Here is a 14444-nt window from a genome sequence, read left to right on the forward strand (position 1 = left end):
CAGACTAGATCTTTTCAATAAAAGAGCAGGGCACATCATCACAGAGTGGCTTTAGTGCTTCGTAGAATATACTTTAATTGTGCGTTATTGTTATTTGGTAGGCTACTTAAAAGGGCAATCTGCGGTTCAAACAACAACAAAGCAGGGACCCTGCCACTGTTTTGGTTAAAAGGTCCAACGCAGTCATTGTCTCAACATCAAATTCTTTCTGAGTAACGATTAAGTACCTTACTGGGATTGTTTTCAATTAAAATGGTCAAAAATAAACAAAAATATCTTCTTAGCAAAAGAGCAATTTCTCAAGCAAGAATTTTTGCTAGGACTCTCTGGCAGTGGTCTGAGCGGTGGAGGGGAAAACTGAAAACTAGCTGTTATTGGCAGAGAGATTTAGAACTCTTTCTTATTGGTCTATTAACTCATTTACATCTTGGTGATGTCACCAGTCAGTCCAAAACTCCAACCCACCAAAACAAGCTAAAATTTCAGTCCATTTAAAGAAAAAAGAAGCTTTTACACTAAAAAGGATATTATCATATTTTTTTCACAATTTCACAGTATTATTCCAACCTTAGTGTGGAAGTATATATAAAACACAGGAAAATCACATTTGGAATTGAATGTCCATTGTTTGTCACACAGATTCCTTGATGGTAAGTGGTAAAAGAAAGAACTGTAATCCAGGTGAGGTATAACAGATTCCTGGATGGTAAGTGGTAAAAGAAAGAACTGTAATCCAGGTGAGGTATAACAGATTCCTGGATGGTAAGTGGTAAAAGAAAGAACTGTAATCCAGGTGAGGTATAACAGATTCCTGGATGGTAAGTGGTAAAAGAAAGAACTGTAATCCAGGTGAGGTATAACAGATTCCTGGATGGTAAGTGGTAAAAGAAAGAACTGTAATCCAGGTGAGGTATAACAGATTCCTGGATGGTAAGTGGTAAAAGAAAGAACTGTAATCCAGGTGAGGTATAACAGAGTCCTGGATGGTAAGTGGTGAAAGAAAGAACTGTAATCCAGGTGAGGTATAACAGATTCCTGGATGGTAAATGGTGAAAGAAAGAACTGTAATCCAGGTGAGGTATAACAGATTCCTGGATGGTGGTGAAAGAAAGAACTGTAATCCAGGTGAGGTATAACAGATTCCTGGATGGTAAGTGGTAAAAGAAAGAACTGTAATCCAGGTGAGGTATAACAGATTCCTGGATGGTGATAAAAGAAAGAACTGTAATCCAGGTGAGGTGTAACAGATTCCAACTGATGTGAAAAATGGTCACCTTTAAAAAGGTAAAAAATTATGAAGTATTAGGTAACGTAAATGGTCACCTTTAAATGAAAACGGTACTAAACTGTAGCTCTACTCTACTTCCAGTTCCTATCAGGCTTCACTCACCTGTCCTGAGTGTCCTTTTACCCACAACCTATTTAGTGCCTTAGTAGCCTACTAGTGCTGATGCCATTTTACCTTACCTTACAACCTATTTAGTGCCTTACCTTATTGCCTTACCTTAGTGCCTTACCTTAGTGCCTTACCTTAGTGCCTTGCCTTAGTGCCTTGCCTTAGTGCCTTACCTTAGTGCCTTACCTTAGTGCCTTACCTTAGTGCCTTACCTTATTGCCTTACCTTATTGCCTTACCTTATTGCCTTACCTTAGTGCCTTACCTCATTGCCTGAACTTAGTGCCTTACCTTATTGCCTTTCCTTACCTTAGTGCTTGACCTTACCTTAGTGCCTGACCTTACCTTAGTGCCTTACCTTAGTGCCTACCTTAGTGCCTTACCTTAGTGCCTTACCTTATTGGACCTTAGTGCCTGACCTTACCTTAGTGCCTTACCTTATTGGACCTTATTGCCTTACCTTAGTGCCTTACCTTTGCCTTACCTTAGTGCCTTACCTTAGTGCCTTACCTTATTGGACCTTATTGCCTTACCTTACTGCCTGACCTTAGTGCCTTACCTTATTGGACCTTATTGCCTTACCTTATTGCCTTACCTTATTGCCTGACCTTAGTGCCTTACCTTATTGCACCTTATTGCCTTACCTTAGTGCCTTACCTTAGTGCCTTACCTTAGTGCCTTACCTTAGTGCCTTACCTTAGTGGCTTACCTTAGTGCCTTACCTTAGTGCCTTACCTCCCTAATCTTACCTCATTTGCACACACTGTATCTAGACTTTTCTATTGTGTTATTGACTGTACATTTAGTTAATTACATGTGTAACTCTGTGTTATTGTTTGTGTTGCATTGCTTTGCTTTTATCTTGGCCAGGTCGCAGTTGAGGGAGAGGGAGAGGTTGTTGTCCTGGCACCACACTGCCAGGTCTCTACCTTCCTCCCTATAGGCTGTCTCATCGTTGTCGGTGATCAGGCCTACCACTGTTGTGTCATCAGCAAACTTAATGATGGAGTTGGAGTCGTGTTTGGCCAAAAACAGTTGTGAACAGAGAGTACAGGAGGGGACTAAGTACACAACCCTGAGGGGCCCCAGAGTTAAGGATCAGCATGGCAGACGTGTTGTTGCCTGCCCTTACCACCTGTGGGTGGCCCATCAGGAAGTCAAGGATCCAGTTGCAGAAGGAGGTATTTAATCGCAGGGATAGTTTAGGGATGAGCTTTGTGGGCACTATGGTGTTGAACGCTGAGCTATAGTCAATGAACAGCATTCTCACATAGGTGTTCCTTTTGTCCTGGTGGGAAAGGGCAGTGTGGAGGGCGATTGAGATTGCATCATCTGTGGATCTGTTTGGGCCATATGCGAATTGGAGTGGGGTCTAGGGTATCTGGGAGAATGCTGTTGATGTGAGCCATGGCCAGCCTTTCAAAGCACTTCATGTTTACCAACGTGAGTGCTACGGGTGGTAATCATTTAGGAAGGTTACCTTCGCTTCCTTGGGCACAGGGACTATGGTGGTCTGCTTGAAACATGTAGGTATTACAGACTTGGGTCAGGAAGAGGTTGAACATGTCAGTGAAGACACTTGCAAGTTGGTCCGCACATGCTTTGAGTACACGTCCTTGTAATTCGACTGGCCCCGTGGCTTTGTGAATGTTGACCTGTTTACAGGTCTTGCTCACATCGGCTACCGAGAGGTTATCACTCAGTCATCCAGAACAGCTGGTGCTCTCGTGCATGCTTCAGTGTTGCTTGCCTTGAAGCGAGCATAAAAAGGCATTTAGCCTGTCTGGTAAGCTCGCGTCACTGGGCAGCTCGCGTCTGGGTTTCCCAGTCAACAACTGTTGTCATAACAACGTCGTCACATTTTCATACATGTTTAGCTTGATAACTTCTACACAAATTAACTAAATAAGATACAGTGACTAAATGAATCAAAGTCAAATACATTTAAAATATGTTCTGTTTTTATTTTTTTGTTGCTTGGAGACTTAAAGGTCCGGCTAACAAAGTAGGCCTGTTTTTTGAGTAAGTTTTCATACAATTTGATTTCATGTGGCCATAAACCAAAGAAACCCATTGCAATTTTTTTTAAAGTCAGAACACACTCAATCCCAAAGATCAGAGACTATTTAAGGTGTGATAATAGTACATCTTAAATACAAGCAAGTGAGATCTGTCTCACTGATCATAGTCAGGGAAGAACTCCCCAAAAAAATGCAGATAGTTGCATGTCCCCTCATATAGAGGAAGGTGATAATAGTACTTAATTAATGCAACAGTTACAGACGACAATGGCAACAATGTGTTAGGGTGCAGACAGGTAATAGGTGTAGTCGTTTATGAAATGCAGTTCATCACTGAACAGAGCATCAACCTGGAGAAGTTACAACAGCTCACCCCAAATTCTGCCACCCACAACAGTGTCTCTCTTCTCTCGTGTGATTTTCAGGTCTTTCTGACCAGGAAAATGTCTTTCCACACTGAGAACACTGGAAAGGATTCTATTCCGTGTGTGTTCCTTCATGCCTTTTCAGGCTCGCTAACTGGGTAAAACTCTTTCCACATTGGGAGCATTGGAAAGGCTTCTCTCCTGTGTGTGACATTTCATGCGTTTTCAGGTTCCCAGAGGTTCTAAAACCCTTTTCACACTTGGAGCAGTGGAAAGGCTTCTCTCCTGTGTGTGTCATCTCATGCGTTTTCAAGTTCCCTAACTGGGTAAAACTTTTACACAGTGGGAGCAGTGAAAAGGCTTCTCTCCTGTGTGTGTCATCTCATGCATTTTCAGGTTCCCTAAATGGGTAAAACTCTTTCCACACAGAGAGCATTGGAATGGTTGTTCTCCTGTGTGTATTTTCTCATGATCTTTAAGATGCCCGGAGTGTCTAAAATCCTTTCCACACTGGGAGCATTGATACGGCTTCTCTCCAGTGTGTGTTCTTTCATGCACTTTTAGATGCCCTGAGTATCTGAAACCCTTTCCACACTGGGAGCAGTGATGAGGCTTTTCCCCTGTATGTTTTCTTTCATGATATTTCAGCTGCCCTATCTGGCTAAAAGTCTTTCCACACTCAGAGCATTGGAAAGGCTTCTCTCCTGTGTGTATCCTCTTATGCTCTTTCAGATGCGATGACTGGATAAAACTCTTTCCACACTGAGAACATTGGAAAGGCTTCTCTCCTGTGTGTTTTCTCTTATGCTCTTTCAGGTGCAATGACTGGATAAATCTCTTTCCACAGTGAGAGCATTGATATGGCTTCTCTCCAGTGTGTGTTCTTTCATGCACTTTAAGATGCCATGAGTGCCCAAAACCCTTTCCACACTGGGAGCATTGATACGGCTTCTCTCCAGTGTGTGTTCTTTCATGCACTTTAAGATGCCATGAGTGTCCAAAACCCTTTCCACACTGGGAGCATTGGTAGGGCTTCTCTCCAGTGTGTGTTCTTTCATGTACTTTAAGATGTCCCGAGTGTCTAAAACTCTTTCCACAATGGGAGCAGTGATAAGGCTTCTCGCCTGTGTGTGTCATCTCATGTGTTTTCAAATTCCCTAACTGGGTAAAACGTTTTCCACACTGGGAGCAGTGGAAAGGCTTCTCTCCCGTGTGTGTCATCTCATGCGTTTTCAGGTTCCCTACATTTGTAAAACCCTTTCCACACTGGGAACATTGGAATGGCTGTTCTCCTGTGTGTATTCTCTCATGTTCTTTCAAATGCGATGACTGAATAAATCTCTTTCCACACTGGGAACAGTGGTATGGTCTTGCTGGTTTGGTCGTCTCTGGGTCTGGACTCTTCCAACAGTCAGGGTGAGAGTCTGGTATCTCTCCTGCTAAAAAGACAAACAAGAGTATTTGCTTAAACAGAAAGACCTGAATGACACTTCTACATGATAAAACGCTTTCCACAAGGTTTAATCTAGACAAGATCCCTCAATAAAATCCATCATCTTCAAGACCCTGATGCTTGGTTTTCGGAACAGCAGGAGGAACTGTTCCCCCCTTCCTTCAGGCTATGATGGATGCAAGAGATTAGCTGAACAACTTCTATATTCAAAAGTTGTATTAAACAAATATATCCACAGTGAGACTGAAATGACTGCAAGGTTTGTAACAATCTGCCACCCTCGTGAGCGGAGGGCAGACCTAAATACTCAGGCCTTAACAGTTCCTTGTTTCCTCCTTCCCTGGGTTAAAACATTAAATCAAGGCTGACTTGGGGCATGGGGGGGGGGGTTGTCTGTTTAATCCTTCCATGAGATATAATCCCGACACAAATCTATGGCTGCTAGTGAAGCCGATGGTCATTCATTCTATCGGTTAAGTTGCCGGAGACGCGACCGACTTCTGAAGTCTTTTAGTTGTATATCCATTAGTCCAGGCTTCTGACCTGTATGGCAGCACACCTTGTTTCCTCCTTCCCCGGGTCAAAACATTAAATCAAGGCTGACTCGGGGGGTTGAATAGACTTTACATTTGAATCACTTCAGAAATGGGTTGATGTACCAATCACTAAGACCTGCTTGATGGTGAACTCTGACCTTAGAGAGGGTACCTAGGAGGGTCAAGTTCCAATAGGGGATTATCATTCCAATACCTCTGGTCTCTTGGCCCTCCCCCTACTGGAGGTCAGCTGCCGATCAAAGCTCTTCTCTGGGGATTATCATCAGAATAGTGTTCTTAACAACCCAACCAGAAAACTCTGTTCTGCCACCTCTGGTCTCTTGGCCCTCCCCCCTACTGGAGGTCAGCTGCCGATCAAAGCTCTTCTCTGTCCTGGCACCCCATTGGTGGAGCAAGCTTCCCCTGATGTCAGAACAGCAGAGTCCCTCCCCATCTTCTGAAAACATCTGAAACCTCTTTAAATAGCATCTTAAATAAACCCCATGTCCCCTCCTCAACCAGATGGGTCCAGTCGGCCAATCAGTTACACTGATTTTGGGTCCAGTCGGCCAATCAGTTACACTGATTTTGGGTCCAGTCGGCCAATCAGTTACACTGATTTTGCTGATAACTACGTTGTTGAGGGAAAATGTATTTGTTATGCTTGTGATATCTTGCTGTCTCACCTAGCTATCTTAATAATATGAATGCAGTAATGTAAGTCTCTCTGGATAAGAGAGTCTGCTAAATGACTCAGTACTGTAAGTCTCTCTAGATAAGAGAGTCTGCTAAATGACTCAGTACTGTAAGTCTCTCAGGATAAGAGAGTCTGCTAAATGACTCAGTAAGAGAGTCTGTTAAATGACTCAGTACTGTAAGTCTCTCTCAGATAAGAGAGAGTCTGCTAAATGACTCAGTACTGTAAGTCTCCTGGATAAGAGAGTCTGGATCAGAGAATCTGCTCTCTCTAGATAAGAGAGTCTGCTAAATGACTCAGTACTGTAAGTCTCCCTGTAAGTCAGAGAATCTGCTAAATGACTCAGTACTGTAAGTCTCCCTGGATAAGAGTGTCTGCTAAATGACTCAGTACTGTAAGTCTCTCTAGATAAGAGAATCTGCTAAATGACTCAGTACTGTAAGTCTCCCTGGATAAGAGTCTGCTAAATGGCTGAAATGTAAAGGTAGACCAGCAGAGTGCGTCATCACAGAGTGGCTGTAGTGTTTAAGTGATAACGTCTGAGAAGACAGTGTTTGAAAGTTATATTCACACAGTTGTTCCGCCTCTGTCTATATATCGTGCCAATATATCCTCCAAACGCCATCTTCGTGGGCATTATCACTTTTATACAACGGGATACCGACATATCGAAATAATGATTGACATATTTTCATTAAAATATTTATTTAAATGAATTTATTCATTTTGTTTAATCCTTCCATGAGATATAATCCCGACACAAATCTATGGCTGCTAGACAAGCCGAATGGTCATTCACTCTATCGGTTAAATTGCCGTGAGACGCGACCCACTTCTTTTAGTTGTCTATCTATGGATGCAACGCGGTCGTTCATTTGCCGGCTGGCAACGTTCTTATCCCTTGCTTGCGAGCTAGCCAACTATGGCTAACACGGTCACGTCAAACAGAATGACAACAAAGTAGCTGCGTTTGCGTTTGTTTAAGATGTTTTCTTGTGACATTTATTTGGATACATCCATAACAATAAGCTAATGATGCGTGATTTTGCCTGGCATAGAAAATGTGCTCTCTCGTCAGGACACTGTTCGGAGGAGCTAGCCAACACGGCCAACACGGATAACATTGGTAACAATCCCTTCAAACTGAAGCTGGAAAGACTGTTGAACACATTTGGAAAGGATCTTCAACGATCACATATAAAACATTTTAGAAAAAAGTTTCAGCGCTGTTTTCCTCATAAGGTATTGAAAGGTGCTGAAAACATGGGATTCAATCATTTATCTTTCTCCGAACAATTGTATTAGACATATCATTTCCCATTTTTTTTGCACACAATATAGCTCAATATCTGTATTTATTTTACAATCTTTTTTTACTCATCTTTATCAAGAGTCAATCATTTCGGACCCCATTGTATATCTGAACATATAAACAGCATAAATTCCTAGTGAGCGCACCGACATCTCAAAAACTGATTTGGGGAAAATCAAGTTTCATTGGATTGAAAAACTTTTGCGATATCAACTCTTCTCTGACCTCAATCTTATTTGGTAGTCAGGAGGACCATATTAACAAATATGTACAATGAGGTTTGATAGAATGGCCCACCTGGGGAGATTTTAGGAGTGAGAATATATGAGGATTGATAGAATGATCCACCTGGGGGGGGGTTTTAGGACTGCGAATATATGCCAATTTTGCATGCGAATTCTTCAATGAACATGTGGGATTTTTTTATTTTACCTTTATTTAACTAGGCAAGTCAGTTAAATAACAAATTCTTATTTTCAATGACGGCCTAGGAACAGTGGTAACCCAAATCCCGTCACCTTGTCAGCTCGGGGATTTGAATTTGCAACCTTCCGGTTACGAGTCCAACGTTCTAACCACTAGGCTAACCTTCCTGGGCTTTATGGTGAGTGGCTGAATCGGAATAGTCAAAAAGATGCAGCATTTCTCCTTAATTTACCTGTAGATTATGGTTCTAATAATCTAGCCACTGAGGAACCTTCCTTTGGGGTATTCTGATACAGCCAAAGTGTCTGTCACACAGAGTGTGTTTGTTAATGCTTAAATAAACTTTTTTTTGTTTTGCTTCGTGACCCACAAATTGAGGTATTTCACATTTCTCCTTTAACATGGATGTGACCATTTGAAAGCACAATCTCTGGGACACCAATCACACAGTTTAATTAAACGCTGAACACTGTTCTCTCGTACTGAACGCACCCCTGAATAACATATTCAAGTGTAAAACGTCAGTAGAATGACTCTTATTAAAAATCATACATTAGTTGAACAACTGCAGAGTTGGTGCTCCTGTTTTTAAGATAGTACTCACTAGTGTTAATCAGATCTCTAGTCTCCTCTTCGTCTTTCACTCCAAAATGTCCTTTCTCTTCTTTCACTATAAAATACTCATCTTCTTCTTTCAATGTGATTTCCTCCTTTTTCATTCTGAAAGCTTCTACCTCCTCTTCCACTGTGACAGCCTCTATTCCTTCTTCGTGTTTCACTCCTAAAGGCTCTTTCTCGTATTTCACGGTAACATCATCCTCTTCTTTCAATGTGATAGCCTCCTCTTCCTCCTTTTTGATTCTGAAAGCTTCTACCTCCTCCTCTTCTTCCACTGTGACAGCCTCTATCCCCTCTTCCTCTTTCACTCCAAAAGGCTCTTTCTCGTCTTTCACTTCCTCGTCTTCTTTCACGACAATGTTCAGATCTTCTTTCTCCGTCCATCCGACCTCTTCTTCTTTAGCAGGGAAGGAGTAGCTTAGTGAGCTCATGTTCGAGCAAGGATAGCGGACTCAACTTCACTCCTAGGTCGGGGATGAAAGTTAGCTAGAATTAGCGACTAGCCTAGTACTAGGCTAAGCATCAATCTTAACGAATTAGTCAATCTAACAAGCTATTTTACAATTTAACTAGGAGATATGCAAACAAAATTGCGTTAAAAACACAGATTAATATACACAAATACGGACAAAGAATTTGAATTTGTGGGTTTTATGTTGACGAGCAAGATACGGAACTGTCTGCATCAGTAGCCGAGTTGTTGTTGAAGAAGCGTTCCGTCCGCTAGATTATACGTCACACAAGGAGCATCACCTGAAATACTCAAGTCGCCATCTGCTGCCTGGAGTTGGCAAAGCAGTTATTCACGACATGGTTTATTCTGGAGGGGAAAAAAAGAAAACCATAACAAATCATTTGAAAAATGAACAAATACGTTTTCTCTTACCTCTTACAGCCAAGACTTTCCTCTACACAAGATAAGATCATGACTTTATCTCACTGGGAAATTCTGTACGCGGATCTATGTACATAAAACACATAACAAGCATGTAAATGACATCAATACAACTGCAGACGATGAAAATGAGAATATTTACACATCGGTACATTGTCAACCACATTGTCCAGTGTAGACAGGCCTGCTGGACTCAGCAGCCTTATTGTTCAGCCTTATTGTGCTGCTGGACTCACTAGTGATTATCATTCAGCCTCATTGTGCTGCTGGACTCACTAGTGATTATCATTCAGCCTCATTGTGCTGCTGGACTCACTAGTGATTATCATTCAGCCTCATTGTGCTGCTGGACTCACTAGTGATTATCATTCAGCCTCATTGTGCTGCTGGACTCACTAGTGATTATCATTCAGCCTCATTGTGCTGCTGGACTCACTAGTGATTATCATTCAGCCTTATTGTACCCCTGGACTCACTAGTGATTATCATTCAGCCTCATTGTGCTGCTGGACTCACTAGTGTTATCATTCAGCCTTATTGTGCTGCTGGACTCACTAGTGATTATCATTCAGCCTCATTGTGCTGTGATTATCATTCAGCCTCATTGTGCTCATTATCATTCAGGACCACTAGTGATTATCATTCAGCCTTATTGTGCTGCTGGACTCACTAGTGATTATCATTCAGCCTCATTGTGCTGCTGGACTCACTAGTGATTATCATTCAGCCTCATTGTACACTGGACTCACTAGTGATTATTTCAGTCATTGTGTTCCAGTTATTATCCTTCAGCCTCATTTTTTCTAATTATCATTCAGCCTCATTGTTATCTGATTATCATTCATTTCCCCTACTCACTAGTGATTAAATGTTTTACAACTGAAACATGAGATTTCAGCCTCATCCTCTGGATTCACTAGGGGTTCAGCCTCATTTGATCATCCAATCTCACCTTTTAATCAGGATTAAATGTGTTTTTTTTCTAAAGTTATCTGCTTTAAATGTTTTACAACTTGAGATTCTGACAAAACTCAAAGACAGGATTAAATTTCTTAAAGGATTAGGATTAGCGGCGGGACAGTCAGATGGGTCCAGGTCGGCCGGTTAGATGGGTCCAGTCAGCCAACCAGATGGGTCAGAGTGGGTCCAGTCGGACAGCCAACCAGATGGGTCCAGTCGGCCGGTCAGATGGGTCCAGTCGGACAGCCAACCAGATGGGTCCAGTCAGTCAGATGGCCAGTCGGACAGCAACCAGATGGGTCCAGTCGGACAGTCGACAGCCAACCAGATGGGTCCAGTCGGACGGTCAGATAACAATATATTTCTATGGAGCTAAGGTGAGGAGGTTTAGAAAACATTCTTAAATCTGAAAACCAAAGGTTAATTGTGTTAATTTGATTCCAGTATGTTTAGATATATGGTCAGTATTTTTAGATATATGGTCAGGTATGTTTAGATATATGGTCAGGTATGTATAGATATATGGTCAGGTATGTATAGATATATGGTCAGGTATGTTTAGATATATGGTCAGGTATGTATAGATATATGGTCAGGTATGTATAGATATATGGTCAGGTATGTAGGTATGATATATGGTCAGGTATGTATAGATATATGGTCAGGTATGTTTAGATATATGGTCAGGTATGTATAGATATATGGTCAGGTATGTATAGATATATGGTCAGGTATGTATAGATATATGGTCAGGTATGTGTAGATATATGGTCAGGTATGTATAGATATATGGTCAGGTATGTATAGATATATGGTCAGGTATGTTTAGATATATGGTCAGGTATGTATAGATATATGGTCAGGTATGTATAGATATATGGTCAGGTATGTATAGATATATGGTCAGGTATGTATAGATATATGGTCAGGTATGTTTAGATATATGGTCAGGTATGTTTAGATATATGGTCAGGTATGTTTAGATATATGGTCAGGTATGTATAGATATATGGTCAGGTATGTATAGATATATGGTCAGGTATGTGTAGATATATGGTCAGGTATGTATAGATATATGGTCAGGTATGTTTAGATATATGGTCAGGTATGTTTAGATATATGGTCAGGTATGTATAGATATATGGTCAGGTATGTTTAGATATATGGTCAGGTATGTTTAGATATATGGTCAGGTATGTATAGATATATGGTCAGGTATGTATAGATATATGGTCAGGTATGTATAGATATATGGTCAGGTATGTATAGATATATGGTCAGGTATGTATAGATATATGGTCAGGTATGTATAGATATATGGTCAGGTATGTTTAGATATATGGTCAGGTATGTTTAGATATATGGTCAGGTATGTTTAGATATATGGTCAGGTATGTATAGATATATGGTCAGGTATGTATAGATATATGGTCAGGTATGTATAGATATATGGTCAGGTATGTATAGATATATGGTCAGGTATGTATAGATATATGGTCAGGTATGTATAGATATATGGTCAGGTATGTATAGATATATGGTCAGGTATGTATAGATATATGGTCAGGTATGTATAGATATATGGTCAGGTATGTTTAGGTATATGTATAGATATATGGTCAGGTATGTATAGATATATGGTCAGGTATGTATAGATATATGGTCAGGTATGTATAGATATATGGTCAGGTATGTATAGATATATGGTCAGGTATGTATAGATATATGGTCAGGTATGTATAGATATATGGTCAGGTATGTATAGATATATGGTCAGGTATGTATAGATATATGGTCAGGTATGTTTAGATATATGGTCAGGTATGTATGTAGATATATGGTCAGGTATGTATAGATATATGGTCAGGTATGTATAGATATATGGTCAGGTATGTATAGATATATGGTCAGGTATGTATAGATAGATATATGGTCAGGTATGTATAGATATATGGTCAGGTATGTATAGATATATGGTCAGGTATGTATAGATATATGGTCAGGTATGTTTAGATATATGGTCAGGTATGTATAGATATATGGTCAGGTATGTATAGATATATGGTCAGGTATGTATAGATATATGGTCAGGTATGTATAGATATATGGTCAGGTATGTATAGATATATGGTCAGGTATGTATAGATATATGGTCAGGTATGTATAGATATATGGTCAGGTATGTATAGATATATGGTCAGGTATGTATAGATATATGGTCAGGTATGTATAGATATATGGTCAGGTATGTATAGATATATGGTCAGGTATGTATATGGTCAGATATATATAGATATATCAGGTATGTATAGATATAGATATATGGTCAGGTATGTATAGATATATGGTCAGGTATGTATAGATATATGGTCAGGTATGTATAGATATATGGTCAGGTATGTATAGATATATGGTCAGGTATGTATAGATATATGGTCAGGTATGTATAGATATATGGTCAGGTATACCAGACCCTATACCTACTACCAGACCCTCAGATACCACCTATAGACCCTATATACTCAGACCCTATGTATAGATATATGGTCAGGTATGTATAGATATATGGTCAGGTATGTATAGATATATGGTCAGGTATGTATAGATATATGGTCAGGTATGTATAGATATATGGTCAGGTATGTATAGATATATGGTCAGGTATGTATAGATATATGGTCAGGTATGTATAGATATATGGTCAGGTATGTATAGATATATGGTCAGGTATGTATAGATATATGGTCAGGTATGTATAGATGTATGTAGTTTCTATTATTTATAATCTATCTTCATTCATGCACGCCGAGTGAACAAAACATTAAGAACACCTTCCTAATATTGAGTTGCATCCCACTTTGCCCTCAGAACAGACCCAGCTCATGTTGACTCCAATCCTTCCCACAGTTGTGTCCAGTTGGCTGGATGTCCTTTGGGTGGTGGACTATTCTTGATACACACAGGAAACTGTTGAGCGTGAAAAAACACAGCAGCGTTGCAGTTCTTGACACACTCAGACCCTACTACCACCTACTACCAGACCCTACTACCACCTACTACCAGACCCTACCACCACCTACTACCACCTACTACCAGACCCTACTACCACCTACTACCAGACCCTACTACCACCTACTACCAGACCCTACTACCAGACCCTACTACCACCTACTACCAGACCCTACTACCACCTACTACCAGACCCTACTACCAGACCCTAGACCCTACCACCTACTACCAGACCTACTACCAGACCCTACTACCACCCAGACCCTACCACCTACCATACCCTACCACCTACTACCACCTACTACCAGACCCTACACCACCTACTACCACCTACTACCAGACCCTACTACCACCTACTACCAGACCCTACTACCACCTACTACCAGACCCTACTACCACCTACTACCACCTACTACCAGACCCTACTACCAGACCCTACTACCACCTACTACCAGACCCTACTACCACCTACTACCAGACCCTACTACCACCTACTACCAGACCCTACTACCAGACCCTACTACCAGACCATACTACCACCTACTACCAGACCCTACTACTACTACACCTACTATACCAGACCCTACTACCAGACCCTACTACCACCTACTACCATACTACATACTACCACCTACTACCACCCTACCCTACCATACCAGCTACTACCAGACCCTACTACCACCTACTACCACCTACTACCATACCATACTACCCTACTACCAGACCCTACTACCACCTACTACCAGACCCTACCATA

The 14444-nt window shown here is 41.0% G+C and overlaps 1 protein-coding gene across 1 annotated transcript; it reads right to left on the reverse strand.

Moving 5' to 3' along the window:
* Positions 1-4009: 4009 nt before the first annotated feature.
* Positions 4010-9542, reverse strand: LOC135559954 (zinc finger protein ZFP2-like). The gene is made up of 2 exons (XM_065000851.1): positions 8810-9542; positions 4010-5220 (listed from the first exon to the last, which is right to left on the reverse strand). Exons 1-2 carry the CDS (start codon positions 9252-9254, stop codon positions 4100-4102), a joined length of 1566 nt encoding a protein of 521 aa, XP_064856923.1. The 5' UTR covers positions 9255-9542; the 3' UTR covers positions 4010-4099.
* Between the last annotated feature and the right edge of the window lie 4902 nt (positions 9543-14444).

The sequence above is a fragment of the Oncorhynchus nerka genome, linkage group LG15 (assembly GCF_034236695.1).
Source record: "Oncorhynchus nerka isolate Pitt River linkage group LG15, Oner_Uvic_2.0, whole genome shotgun sequence".
In the NCBI taxonomy this organism is placed as follows: Eukaryota; Metazoa; Chordata; class Actinopteri; order Salmoniformes; family Salmonidae; genus Oncorhynchus; species Oncorhynchus nerka.

Coding starts and splice junctions, on each gene's coding strand:
- LOC135559954 (XM_065000851.1), bottom strand. CDS start 9,254: ATGAGCTCACTAAGCTACTCCTTCCCTGCTAAAGAAGAAGAGGTCGGA. Junction 5,221..8,809: donor TAGAGATCTGATTAACACTA/GTGAGTACTATC, acceptor TTGTCTTTTTAG/CAGGAGAGATACCAGACTCT.